We start from the raw sequence: 14214 nt of genomic DNA, 5'->3' as shown, positions 1-14214 counted from the left end.
AATACTTTTTTTGTTTTGGGTCTCGGGACTTGAACTGAGGGCCTGAGCTTGTTTTTGCTCAAGGCTAGCACTCTACCACTTTGAACCACAGCTCCACTTCCAGTTTTTGAGTGGTTTAATGGAGGTAAGAGTCTCATGGGGACTTTTCTGCCCAGGTGGCTTTGAACCACGATCCTCAGATCTCAGCCTCCTGAGTAGCTAAGATTACTGGCTTGAGCCACTGGTGCCCAGCCTTCTTCCCTAGTTCTCTACACATGCACCACTTAAGAGCCTCCACTAGATGGAAGTGTTTCTATCTTATCTCTTTCAACTCCTTCTACCCAGCTGCTAGAGAAGTTGCTAAAATTATGTATGTATGCATGTATGTTTGTTTGTGTGTGTGTGTGTATATGTGTGTGTGTGTGTGTGTGTGTGTGTGTGTGTCTCTCTCTCTCTCTTAAAACACTTTACTGTCTCCTCAGCATCAATCATAAGGTTTGGCAGAGCTGCTTATTATTCTACACACAGAAGAGCAAAAGAGGCTTTCTCATACCCATTGCTGCTTTAAATTCATTATCAATTTACTCATCACCTAACCTGAGGTTTACAATATTCAGCTATTTCAGGGCTGCAAATCTGTGTGTTATAGTGTGTGTATGTGCCAATAATAGGGCTTAAACTTAGGGCCTTACACTCTTGATTGGCTTTTTTGCTCCAGACTGGCGCTCCACCACCACTTGAGCCTTAGCTCCACTTTCAATTTTTTCTGCTTAACTGGAGATAACAGTCTCACAAACTTTTCTGCCTGGTTTGGCTTTAAACTTCAATCCTCAGATCGCAACCTCCTGAGTAGCTAGGATTACAGGTGTGAGTTACCAGGGCCCGGCAAATGTTTTCTATAAAAAGTCCAAATGGTAAATACTTGAGACTTTGCAAGCCTCATGATCTCTTTTTCACTTCCTCAATTCAGCACTACAACAGCAACCACAGACAAGATATAAGTAAATGAGTATATCTGTATCCCAGTGATAGGCTAAATTCAAATACACACGCCATGGGTTTGCTGGTGTGCCAACACTTTCTTTTTGTAATAATCATCACTTGTCCCTGGAAACTCCATACAGATCAAGAATTTGGTACCTGACTGAGAATCTTCACCTCCAGCCTAAGTGGCAAAGCAAAGTAGCTGGCACATAAATGTAGTTGTAATTATTCCTATTAAAGGCCCTGTATTTGACCCCCAAGGCAGCATAAAAAAGAAAAGAAGGCACAGTGAGACCAAAAGAGGATACTTTTAGAGAACACAAAAATGCAATGCCTATATGCATCTAATCATATAAAATAATATTTATCAAAATGAACTCCAAGAAATGGGAAAAAAAAGAAAGAAAGAAAAGAAGGAAGCCTGGTGATCTTTGAGAGGCAGAGATTAGGAGAATCATAATTCAAGGCCAGCCCACCAAAAAAGTAGTGAGACCATCACCTCAACTAACAAGCTGGTGCTACACATATGATCCCAGGTACATGGGAGGCTAGAGGTAACAGGATCTACTGTGGTCTGAAATGAGTACCAGGCAAAAACATGACACTAGGGCTGGGAAGGTGGCTCAGTGGTAGAGCGCTTGCCTTGCATGCATGAGGCCCTGGGTTCGATTCCTCAGCACCACATAAGCAGAAAATAAAAAAGCCGGAAGTAGTGCTATGGCTCAAGCGGTAGAGCGCTAGCCTTGAGCTGAAGAGCTGAGGGACAGTGCCCAGGCCTAGAGTTCAGGCCCCACGACTGGACCCAAAAAAAAAAAAAAAACATGACACTATCTGAAAAATAACTAAAGCCAAAAAAAAAAAAAAAGCTGGAGTGGTAGTGTAGTTCTAATCAAAATTAAATCTCCTGATAACCATCCCACCATCTATGCATGCTTTTTGACCTCAATGACTTTCTAGTCCACTTTTATGCCTACTGCCTCACAATTCATAAGCTTCACTTGCTTCACTTCCTTCCTTAGTACCTTGATATTAGGTCCATGATTATACCACTCTCTCACCCACCCTCTCAACTCCTATTTTTCTTCAACTATAGCAAAATCCTGCAGGACCAGGGATACTGAAAATGGCTGTCAGCAGAGATGGATGGCATTACAAATGCACCTCTCCAGTCTCATTCCAGGCTCCAAGCATTAATCAATGCTTTTCCCAGTCCTCTCACAAATAATCCAACTTACAATACTTAAAAGTCTCCTAAACTCACTTACACTACTTTCTTATTTCTAAATGACCAACTTCTTCCTGCCCTCAAAAGAAATTAGAAGTGAGAACAAAGGCTCTAAATTTTTCTCCCTGCTACACACTTAGCCATTTTTCCTTCCCTTGAGGCTCACCTAGAGTGGTTTTTATCTAAATCACCAAAAGTGCTCAAAAGCCATCCCTGCCTCTTTTAGCTCACCCATGTTGCAAAAATAAAACCCCAAATCAACCCAGAGATGTGCCCCTATGCACTCTAACAAGAATACGGGGTTTGTTTTTTTTTTTCTTTCAGTACAGAGAACTGAACTCAGGACTTCTTGTTTGCGAGGCAAGCACCGTGTCAATTGAAGCTATACCTCCTGCCACATTTTGGCATTGGTTATTTTCCAACAGTCTTAATTTATGCCCAGGCCTGCCTGGGCTTTGATGCTCCTACTTATGCCTTTACACATTGTTGGAGACAACAGGTACAAGCCATCAAACCCAGCCATGTGTTGCGATGGAGTCTCTTGAACTCTTTCTTATGCTTTAGCTGGACTCAAACCAGGATCTTCAAGGCCCTATCTCTGCCTCCCAAGTAGCTAAAATTATAGACGTGAGTCATTGTGCCTGGTTAGAGGGATACATTTTCTTTTCTTTTCTTGTTGTGCTACCATGGGGTCTAAGTTCAGGGACTATGCGCTGTCCCTGAACATTTTGCTCAAGGCTAGTGCTCTACCACTTGAGCCACAGCTCCACTTCCAACTTTTGGTAGTCTCATGGACTTTCCTATCCAGCCTGGCTTCAAACTATAATTCTCAAATCTCAGCCTCCTGAATAGTTAGGATTATAGGCATGAGTCACCAACACCTGGCTTCAGATACATTTCTCTCTCTTTTTTTTAATTGTGAAAATACCGTACAGAGGGGTTATAATTACATAGGCAAGGTAATGAGTGCATTTCTTTCTTTTTTTTTTTTTGTCAGTCGTGGGGCTTGAACTCTGGGCTTGGGTGCTGTCCCTGTCTGTGCTCTTCAGCTCAAGGCAAGTGCTCTACCGCGTGAGCCACAGTGCCACTTCCAGTTTTCTAGTGGTTTATTGGGGATAAGAGTCTCATGGACTTTCCTGCCTGAGCTGGCTTTGAACCTCAATCCTCAGATCTCAGCCTCCTGAGTAGCTACGATTACAGGCATGAGCCACCAGCGCTCGGCTGATGAGTGCATTTCTTATCAAGCATTGTTGCCTACTCCTTTGTTTCCCCTTGTCATCCCTTCCCATCTCCCCCCTCTCAGATACATTTCTTTTTTTTGGGGGGGGGGGGGCGGGTCCAGTCGTGGGGCCTGAACTCTGGGCCTGGGCGCTGTCCTTCAGCTCTTCAGCTCAAGACTAACGCCCTACCACTTGAGCCACAGTGCCATTTCCCACTGTTTTCTTTTTGCTTCCCAGCCCCTCAGATACATTTCTTATACTCCTTCACCTTCAAAATACCTTTGCAGGGGCTGGGAAGGTGGCTCAGTGGTAGAGCGCTTGCCTTGCATGCATGAGGCCCTGGGTTCGATTCCTCAGCACCACATAAGCAAAAAGAAAAAAGCTGGAACTGGCGCTGTGGCTCAAGTGGCAGAGCGCTAGCCTTGAGCTGAAGAGCTGAGGGACAGCGCCCAAGCCCAGAGTTCAGGTCCCATGACCGGACCCAAAAAAAAAAAAAAAACTTTTGCAAGGTTTTTGTGAATATTATAATAGGCCGAGAGGGTCTCGATATATGATAATCATTAAATAATTACCATACTATTAATAGCTTACTATTAATAAATCTCTTTTACAAGAATTAGGATATATGACTGGGATAAGAATAAAGAAAGACCTCTGTACAGTATTTTCACAATAAAAAATAAATAAAAATTTAAAAGAAAAAGAATAAAGAAAGCGCAGGGCACCAGTGGCTCATACCTATAATCCTAGCTACTCAGGAGAATTAGCCCTGAGAATTGTGGGGGGGAAAAAAGTCAGTCTGAGCAGAAAAATCACAAGACACTTATCTTTAATTTACCACCAAAAGCTGAAGTAGAGCTGTGGTTCAAGTGGTAGTGCACCAGACCTGAGTGAAAAAGCTAAGCTATAACACATAGGCTCTTAGTCCAAGCCCAGTACCAGCACAAAACAAAAAAAGAATAAGGAAAAAAAAAAAAAAAGAAAGAAAAAATCATTTCCTCTGTCATAAAATGTCCTACATTTCTATGAATATAATCAGATCCATCATCAATTATAAATAAGTATATAGGGCTGGGAAGGTGGCTCAGTGGTAGAATGCTTGCCTTGCATGCACGAGGCCCTGGGTTCGATTCCTCAGCACCACATAAACAAAAAAGAAAAAAGCCGGAAGTGGCACTGTGGCTCAAGTGGTAGAGCGCTAGCCTTGAGCTGAAGAGCTGAGGGACAGCGCCCAGGCCCAGAGTTCAGGCTCCACAACCAGACCCAAAAAAACTAAACTAAAATAAAATAAAATAAAAAGGGGCTGGGAAGGTGGCTCAGTGGTAGAGTGTTTGCCTTGCATGCATGAGGGCCTGGATTCGATTCCTCAGCACCCCATAAGCAGAAAAAGCCGGAAGTGGTGCTGTGGCTCAAGTGGTAGAGCGCTAGCCTTAAGCTGAAAAGCTGAGGGACAAGCACCCAGGCCCAGAGTTCAAGCCCAGGACCAACAACAACAACAAAAAAAAAAAGTATATAACTACTCTTTGTGATTCTCACTACTGATTAGAACCTGGAATTAATACTGGGTTCTTTGGGGGGTGGGGGGGAGGCAGGGAGAGTTTTACTTTATCTCTCCCTATTTGGAAAGATTAAAAAAACACATATATGTTTTTTATTGTAAAAATACTGTACAGAGGGGTTACAGTTACATGAGTAAGGTAATGAGCATATTTCCTATTGAGCCTTGTTACCTCCTCCTTTGTTTTTCCCCTACCATCCCTTCGCTCCCCACCTCCCCAACTCCTCCCTACCCCCAATCCCGAAATTGTAAAGTCTATTTTCAACATAGTTGAACATAGTTTTCAACTGGTTGACAATGAGTCAACCTGTATCCTTATTTAAGCATTTTCTTATTTCCCTTCCCCTCCCCAGATTAGAAAAATGTATATAAAGATGCAGAGCACCGGAATCAAAGACAGTGAAAATGGGTTATACCATGGGGGAAGAACATACAAAAGAAACAAAAAGATCAAATAGTACATTATAAGTACATTAAAAACAATAGCTAGAAAGAAAAAACGACTGTGTTCCTATCTTGGGGTTCATTTCGCTTAAAATCATCTTTTTTTTATTTTTTGGGGGTCCGGTCGTGGAGCCTGAACTCTGGGCCTGGGCGCTGTCCCTCAGCTCTTCAGCTCAAGGCTAGCACTCTACCACTTGAGTCACAGCGCCACTTCCAGCTTTTTTCTTTTTGCTTATGTGGTGCTGAAGAATCGAACCCAGGGCCTCATGCATGCAAGGCAAGTGCTCTACCACTGAGCCACCTTCCCAGCCCCTAAAATCATCTTATATGGTCATATGTACATAGCTTTTGACCTTTAGTTGTTGTTGTTGTTTTTGGTCCCGTTGTGGGGCCTGAACTCTGGGCCTGGACACTGTCCCTCAGCTCTTCAGCTCAAGGCTAGCGCTCTACCACTTGAGCCACAGCGCCACTTCCAGCTTTTTTCTTTTTGCTTATGTGGTGCCTCATGCATGCAAGGCAAGCGCTCTACCACTGAGCCACCTTCCCAGCCTCTAAAATCATAGCTTTTGACCTTTTTAACACTGGGTTCTAAATGTCTTATCAACAAAAAATAAACAAACCTTCCTTCTATTAATATGCAATTAATAGAATTCTCATTTAAGAGGAATTTTGGAGCCAGACACTGGTGGTTCATGCCTATAATTCTAGCTACTCGTGATTTAAGGATCACGGTTTGAAGCCAGCCAGAGCAGAAAAGTCCATGAGACTCTTATCTCCAATAAACTAAGTGGTGGAGTGCTAGCCTTGAGCAAAAGAAGCTTAAGTTCAAGTAAAATAAATAAATAAGGAATTTTGGCAATGTCTAGTCACTGACCCCATTAAAAAACATATTCAATTAGGGACTCTAAGACTTGCTTAGGAATATTTCAAGGTGAGAGCCTGGGATAGTAATGGAGAGATGCTAAAAAAAAAAAAAAAAGGAGGCAGGAAGCCTTGCACAGGTAGCTCACAGCTCTGATAGTGCAGAGGCTGAGATTTAAGGATCCCAGTTTGAAAGCAGTCCAGGCAGAGACTTCACAAGACTCCATCTACAATTATCCAGCAAAGAGAGAAAATATAGCTGTTGCTGATTAATAAATGTAAGAGTTGAAATCATTACAAAACCATTTTGTGGGGCTGGGAAGGTAGCTCAGTGGTAGAGTGCTTGCCTTGCATGCATGAGGGCCTGGGTTCAATTCCCCAGCACCACATAAGCAAAAAGAAAAAAAGCCTGAAGTGGCGCTGTGGCTCAAGTGGTAGAGCGCTAGCCTTGAGCTGAAGAGCTGAGGGACAGCGCCCAGGCCCAGAGTTCAGGCCCCATGACCGGACCCAAAAAAAAAAAGAAAAAAAGAAAAAGAAAAAAAAAAAAAGAAAAAAAGCCGGAAGTGGTGCTGTGGCTTAAGTGGTAGAGCACTAGCCTTGAGCTGAAGAGCTGAGGGACAGCACCCAGGCCCAGAGTTCAGGCCCCACAACCGGACCCCCCCCCCCCAAAAAAAAAAAAAACATTTTGCAACCTCCAATGGTTGGCATGATTTCCATTATGTGCAAAACATTGGTCAAAGTTAATGGGTGACAGGACAGCATAATCTTGAACTACCACCTCACAAATATATTCAATATGGGGGGCTGGGAAGGTGGCTCAGTGGTAGAGTGCTTGCCTTGCATCCCTGAGGCCCTGGGTTCGATTCCTCAGCACCACTTAAGCAAAAAGAAAAAAGCCGGAAGTGGCACTGTGGCTCAAGTGGTAGAACACTAGCCTTGAGCTGAAGAGCTGAGGGACAGCGCCCAGGCCCAGAGTTCAGGCCCCATGACCGGACCCAAAAAAACAAACAAACAAAAACAAATATATTCAATATGAAGCGGAAAATATATCTTTACAACAGAGAGATCCAGAAGTTACTCTCTTAATCAAGAGATCATTTGGTATATTCAAAGGCACTTAAACCAAACTAATGAAAAGAAACTATCAGAAAAATCAGAGAGCTTTATATTCTTACTACTCAAAATTTGACCCCAAAGCCAAAATCACACTATCTGGAGTGTGTTGGAAATATAGCATCTTAGGCCCCATTCCAGACAACTAAGTTAGAATTAGAATGAATTTTTTTATTTGTGTATTATTTATTTGTTTATTTATTTATTTTTGTGCTGGTATTGGGGCTTGAACTCAAGGCTTTGCCCTTGCCCAGCTAGTTTACTCATGGCAACACTTGAACCATGCCTCAGCCTGTGGCCCTTTAGTAGTTATTTTGGAGTTGAAGTCTTGAGAACATTTCTGCCTGGCTGGGTTTGAAACTTCATCCTCCAGATCTCAGCCTCTTGGGAAGCCAGGATTACAAGAATTTATGTATACTTATTATAACCAGATTGCAACATGACTGATTTCAACAGATAATCATAAACCCAATTATTCTATTAAATTCCAAGTAATCTCTGGCAACTATAGCAATGGGTCAAATCTAGCCTACTGCTTGTTTTCATAAACAATTTTAACAAGACACAGTCATAGTTATTCATTTTTCCATTGTCTATGCAGAATTGAAAATTGTAATAGAGACTGAATGACCCACAAAGCCTAAAATATCCACTATCTAGCCTTTATAGGAAAAAAAAAAAATTCAGGGCCCTTTCTAGAACACAAAGCCTGTTGTACTCACCCGAGGTGTTGTCTTCCTGTATTGATCACCTCCATCTATCACATCCTTCATGATTTTTCCCTTGAGATATTCATACTCTTCTGGACTTAGGTGAATAGATTCTAAAGTTTTTCCACAGCCTAAACACTGACCACTGCAATTACAATGTTTTTTATGTTAAGTAATGTCCTGGAAAAGGACTTTTTCTAAAATGAATAATTCCTAAGCTGAGGAAATTGAAAGTCAGTGAGAACTTAAAACACTGGTGATTATTATGTACATACAATTTTTTGTAAGCCTAAAAATATCACAGATCACTGTACCAAAAAATCCAAACAAGTGATTGTCATGCACCTGAATAAAACTTTTAAAATAGTTCTGGATCTCTAGGCATTCACACACACTGAGATCAAAGGAGGACACTCTTAGGGAACAAAGGCACAATGCCTCTGGCCATATAAAATAATATTTCCTGAAATGAACTCTAGAAAATGGAAAAAGAAGGTATCCATTTCTTTTTGTCTTGTTTGTTCACTTATCTATCTTTGGGTACAGATATGTAGGGGGTAGAGAAACAAAGGGACAAAGGGTAAACAAATGCAGCAATGGTACTCACTAGACACTATGTTGAAAATGAACTATCCAACTTGTGCATGTGGACAGGAGGCAAAAACTGGGAGGGAACCATGGAAGGGGTACCCGACTTATGAAACAGTAACCCCTCTGTATATCATCTTTATAATAACAATTTTAAAAATATTTAATAATTTTTTAAAAATTCCTGAATCACAACTGGGGTCCCAAATCTTTAGAGACAAATACCTTTACAGACTCATAATACCAAGAAGAAAAACATTTTGACCATTACAGAGTCTCTGTATACAAAATATGGCTTTTTTTCTCCTCAAGCACTCTAGTGATACATAATCTTAATTAATTATCCTATTCCTAAAGTGTTCTTAAATATTTTTAAATCAATAGCAAGAAGAATCAAACAATTTCTTTTCTTTTTTTGGGGGGGGGAGGGGGTCCAGTTGTGGGGCCTGAACTCTGGGCCTGGGCACTGTCCCTCAGCTCTTCAGCTCAAGGCTAGCGCTCTACCTACCACCTGAGCCACAGCACCACTTCCGGCTTTTTTCTTTTTGCTTATGTGGTGCTGAGGAATAGAACCCAAGGCCTCATGTATGCAAGGCAAGCGCTCTACCTCTGAGCCACCTTCCCAGCCCCTCAAACAATTTCAAAATAAGTTAGCAATAACCTGAATCAAACAAGTTTAAAAAAAGCTGAATGTTGGTCTATACCTTTCCTGGATTGTGGTGAATTGTCCTTTCCATTGTTTTCCAGGCATACTACAAAAAAAAAAAAGATCAGAGGACTAAATCAGCAAAAGTTGTTAAATTCCAAGGAAACAGAAAGACATTCATTGTATTTAGTAACTCAGTAAGATCCACCTCTGAAAAGGTCAGGATACTTTCTTATAAATGTTTGATAAGAGTGGTTGTTATCTTGTGATGGAGATAAAGGACTGGTGGATCCTACCATTCATCTCATTCTTTCTGGCTTTGCTGCCATCCAACCCTGTCTCTTACAAATCTAAATTTACCTTCTCTGGAGCTGTAGAGGAAGCAGATGACCTGCTGGATGGTGATGACTCACACCTATTATCCTAGCTATTCAGATGCCCAAGATTTGAGAAATCACGGTCTGAAGCTAGCATAAGAAGAAAAGTCTGAAATTCTTTTTTTAGTCAGTCATGGGGCTTGAATTCTGAGCCTGGGTGCTGTCCCTGAGCTCTTCAGCTCAAGATGAGCACTCTACCACGTGAACAACAGCACCACTTCTGGTTTTCTGGTGGTTTATTGGAAATAAGAGTCTCACAGACGTTCCTGTCTGAGCTGGCTTTGAACAGTGATCCTCAGATCTCAGCCTCCTGAGTAGCTAGGATTATAGGCCTGAGACACCAGTACCCAGCTTAAGTCTGAGACTCTTATGTCCAATTAACTAGCAAAAAGTGGGGAGTGGAGGAGTGGCTCAAGTGGAAGAGTGCCAGCTATCAGCCAGAAAAAAAAGCAGAGTGAGAGTATGAGGCCCTGAGATCAAGCCCCAGGATTGACAGAAAGAAAGAGAAAGAACAAATGACCTTAATAGTATCATCTCTAAATCAAAGTCAACTTTCCCCTATTCCATAAAGCTTTCAGAGTAACTGCTCCTGTGAGCAATGAGAGTAACGTCCCTCATTTTTTTTTCTATTGTTTTATACCACTGTTAACTATCGGATACTATATTCCTAGTCAGGTGAGAAGGCCAACATAAAGATATTATGTCACAACCCATTTATAGTACCTAACCTTAATTTTGGAGTCATCAAAGAATTATTGCTTCATTTATTTTTTAATCAGCCTATTCTTTTTTTTTTCCTGTTCCGAGGGCTTGAACTCAGGGCCTGGGCACTGCCCCTGAGCCTCTTTGTGCTCAAGGCTAGTGCTCTACCATTTGATACACAGCACCACTTCTGGCTTTTTCTTAGTAGTATACTGGAGGTAAGAGTCTCACAGACTTTTCTGCCCTGGCTGGCTTCCAACTGGAATCCTCAGATCTCAGCCTCCTGAGTAGCTAGGATTATAGGTGTGAACCACTGGTGCCCAACTAGCCTATTCTTTTCCTCTTTTTTTTTTGCAGGGGGGGGGGGGGGAATGGGGGTGAGAGAAGTGGTGGTGAGACTGGGTTTTGAACTCAAGGACCATTCTACCTTTGAGCCATATTCAGTTTATCCTCTCCTCCTTCATTCTACGCATATTACGATCACTTCCTATTGATTATATCACCATCTCCTCTTACTCTGTGTGTGTGTTTGCACATGCATGTGCACCAGACTAGTACTGGGGCAACTCAAGGCCTCACACTCTTTTGGCTTTCTTGCATGCTTACCACTTGAGTCAGGCCTCTACTCCAGTGTTTTCCTGGTTACTTAGAAATGGAGACATAATGGACTTTCTGCCTAGGCTGGCTTGAACCTTGATCTTCCAGATCTCAAGCTTCTGAGTAGCTAGAATTACATGTGTTAGCCACTGCTCCTCCCAGTTCTTAATTCAGGATCCCATGTTATCTCATTCAAACAAAAGGTTGTATTTAAACAAACATCATATTTTTAGTCTTAACCCCGTCTAATCTGCTTCCCATTATTTTATCAATTACTTTTCTAAAACTACACTCCAAAATCAAAATTCTTTTTTTTTTTTTTTTTTGGGTCCAGTGGTGGGGCCTGAACTCTGGGTCTGGGCGCTGTCCCTCAGCTCTTCAGCTCAAGGCTAGCACTCTACCACTTGAGCCACAGCACCACTTCCAGCTTTTTTCTTTTTGGTTATGTGGTGCTGAGGAATCGAACCCAGGGCGCCTCAGCCATGCAAGGCAAGCGCTCTACCACTGAGCCACCTTCCCAGCCCCAAAATCAAAATTCTTGATAACAGAATAAAATCCAAACTCTGGAATGCTGTTAAAATTAGAATGAAGGCTGGAGTTATGACCTAAGTGGTAGAGTACCTGCCTAGCAAGAACAAGTCTCTGAGTTCAAATGTCAGTACTGAAAAAATAAACCAACAAGTTATATACTTGAGATTAGACAGAATAAATACAGGTCTAGTACTTCAATCGGATTTCAGAGGACCTTCTAAAATACTAACACAGACCAATAACAACTCCAGTAGAACATTAAATTCCACTCTTGCTACAATTTCTAGTCACAGGTACATCATGCTATATTAATCTGAAAAACATTTCAGAAACGACTTCAGAAAACAAAATAATAGTTCTAAAAGAAAAAATAAAAAAATTTAAGTGCTCTATAATTACTGTTATGTAATATATTAGAAGAAATTGATTTTGCTATTTTTTAGAGACCAAAACAACATAAAAGAGGGGCTATTTGTAAGAGATAAATATTAAAATAAATGCATGCAAACAAAAATCAAAATTACCTTTCAAACCATGTTTTTATACTGTGTACAAATGATTCTCCAGGATACAGCTGGTTATTTCTTAGATACAAAAGGATGTCTAGTAGTTTGTTTGAATAGTGATCATCTTTTATGCCTTTTCCAAAATCAAAGAAGGCTTTTAAAGTTTCCATCATAGGAATAATATTATGCCCTAGCAATTCCTGATGCAAATTCCAAGCTGTGTCCACATCTTGATGAAGGAGAGCTCCCTGGATACAGTCACTATAGTTCTTTTTTGAAGGGATCATGACTTTTTTCATATCCTCTAATAGCAGCAAGGCCTCTCTCCACCTGTCTGAATGGATTAATCCCCGGATAAGAAGACCGTAACCTGAAGATTCTAAACGCTTGTATCTGGATTTCATGATTTCATAGACATCAATAACTTCTGATGTTTGCTTATGAACAACACAGAGATACAAATACTTTACTAGTAAATTATAACTTACTATTCCATTGTTTTTTGCTGCTACCCATGCCAATAGAGATTTAGCCACATCTATTGAGGCATGACACTGAGTCATCTGAGAACTGATCCAGTCTTCAAAATTTGCCTTTCCTTCAAAATCTTCTTTAAGTCTATCCCACTCCTCTGAATTCAAAGGTTTTGTTGGGAGTTGAATACTGCTTCTCTCCTTGAGTAAGGCATGATCTTTACTCTGTAGATTAGTCAACAGTGATCTCTTCTTAGCAGCTCCAGCTGCAAAAAGATAAGAAGAATCAGAAGAAACTTGCTTCTTATGGTCCTTGTCTCCTTTCTTGAGAAATCTGGTGTTGGCAATCAGATCCATTGCTTTGGTATTCTGTAAAGACATAGTTTTAAGAGAAAACCATCTCTGTTGGTTCCTGATGGCACAGTAACCAGGGGAAAAGAAATAGATAGAAGAGTGCCCTGGGTCCAGCCCAAAGTAAGGTTTGTTCTTCCACAGCTTAGGAAAGCTTCGAAAACCAGACAAACAGAAAGCCATTCTGCAGTGAAAGCAGCACCAGACAATGAGTGTAATGTTTTCTTTAAAAAATAAAAAAAAAATAAAATTTAAAAGGCCTACTTATACAGCAAAATTATAAACGAAGGGACTGATGATTAAGGACTGGGCGTCAAAGAGCATCTATCTAAAGACTTATTTCTCCTTTACAAACAAATGATGGTTCTTCTTTGGGGGTTATTTCAGTATCAACAAAAGTGAGTTCTCTCCATTGAACAGCAACTGGGGGACATCCAACACTGGTCCCGAGCACTAATCCAAGGACAGAAGAGGATTCCTTTGGTACCTCTTACATTCCAATCTGCGAACCTGAGGCAAAAGCACAAGAGGGAATGATGTTTAATTCAAAGTGGATCACTACGGTCCTGAAAATGATCAGGTCTGTACAGGAGTGGGCATCGGAGAACAAAGTTAAAACCGTGACCAGAAGACCCTCAACCTTAGCCCCATAGCAGTCACAATGACGAAAAACAGTCTAGGGATCCCCGCTCAAGGTATGCCTCCCCAGGCCACAAAATTCCTCAGACGGGAGAGGAGACCTGGTGAGGTAGGGAGTCAGCGGAACCAACAACTCAGATAAGCAAGTGGGGGCCAGGAAGACCGGCGATTTGACCGTGGAATGAAGTTCATTCAACAACTCACTCAAAAACTTCTTCCCACAACTTCATTCAACAACTCACCACAGCACGCTTAACGCAACCATAAACTCGGCAGGAACTACAGGGTCCACAATGCACCGCGACGTCCCACGCATGCGCAGGCGTGACTGATAGGAAAGGCCTTCTGCCCGGCCTGGAGGCGATTAGAGGGGGAGAAATGGTGATTTTGGAGATTTTAGTGGCGAAGAAGGCTAGAGACGGCTGATAAAGGTTCTACTACACCACGAGACCGTGAGGGCTTCTAGATCAGTGAAAAGAGATATTGAAGATCTAGCTGCGTTCCGGCGGGAATCGCGGGGAACTACCAGATCACGTGGTGCGCATGCGCCAGGGACCCAAGCTGAAGCATATGTAGGCTTTTTCTGTCTGACCTTTAGAGTCGGGTTTGGTAAGGTTGGGACGTCTCCTCGAGAAGGATCACTTTTTCCCTCTCTTTTCCTTGTCTGTTTCCCACCTGTGAGCGTGATGCTCATCCACAATAGCTACTGT

At 41.8% G+C, this 14214-nt stretch overlaps 1 protein-coding gene across 2 annotated transcripts in view; it reads right to left on the bottom strand.

Annotated features, from left to right (window-relative positions):
- The window catches only part of LOC122106532 (protein only RNase P catalytic subunit), a 130647-nt gene extending 116807 nt beyond the window's left edge, over positions 1–13840 (bottom strand). For both annotated transcript variants that reach the window (XM_042677905.1, XM_042677908.1), the window contains exons 1-4: positions 13747–13840; positions 12060–13375; positions 9387–9434; positions 8107–8239 (exon numbers count right to left, since the gene is read on the bottom strand). In XM_042677905.1, coding sequence (XP_042533839.1) covers positions 8107–8239; positions 9387–9434; positions 12060–13048 — 1170 coding nt within the window. In that variant the 5' untranslated portion in view covers positions 13049–13375; positions 13747–13840. The remainder of the gene's footprint in view (positions 1–8106; positions 8240–9386; positions 9435–12059; positions 13376–13746) is intronic.
- Between the last annotated feature and the right edge of the window lie 374 nt (positions 13841–14214).

Source organism: Dipodomys spectabilis, unplaced genomic scaffold (assembly GCF_019054845.1).
Source record: "Dipodomys spectabilis isolate Male_0828 unplaced genomic scaffold, ASM1905484v1 ptg000042l, whole genome shotgun sequence".
In the NCBI taxonomy this organism is placed as follows: Eukaryota; Metazoa; Chordata; class Mammalia; order Rodentia; family Heteromyidae; genus Dipodomys; species Dipodomys spectabilis.
The sequence above is the reverse complement of the archived record's forward strand: the minus strand, read 5'-3'. Positions and strand labels throughout refer to the sequence as shown.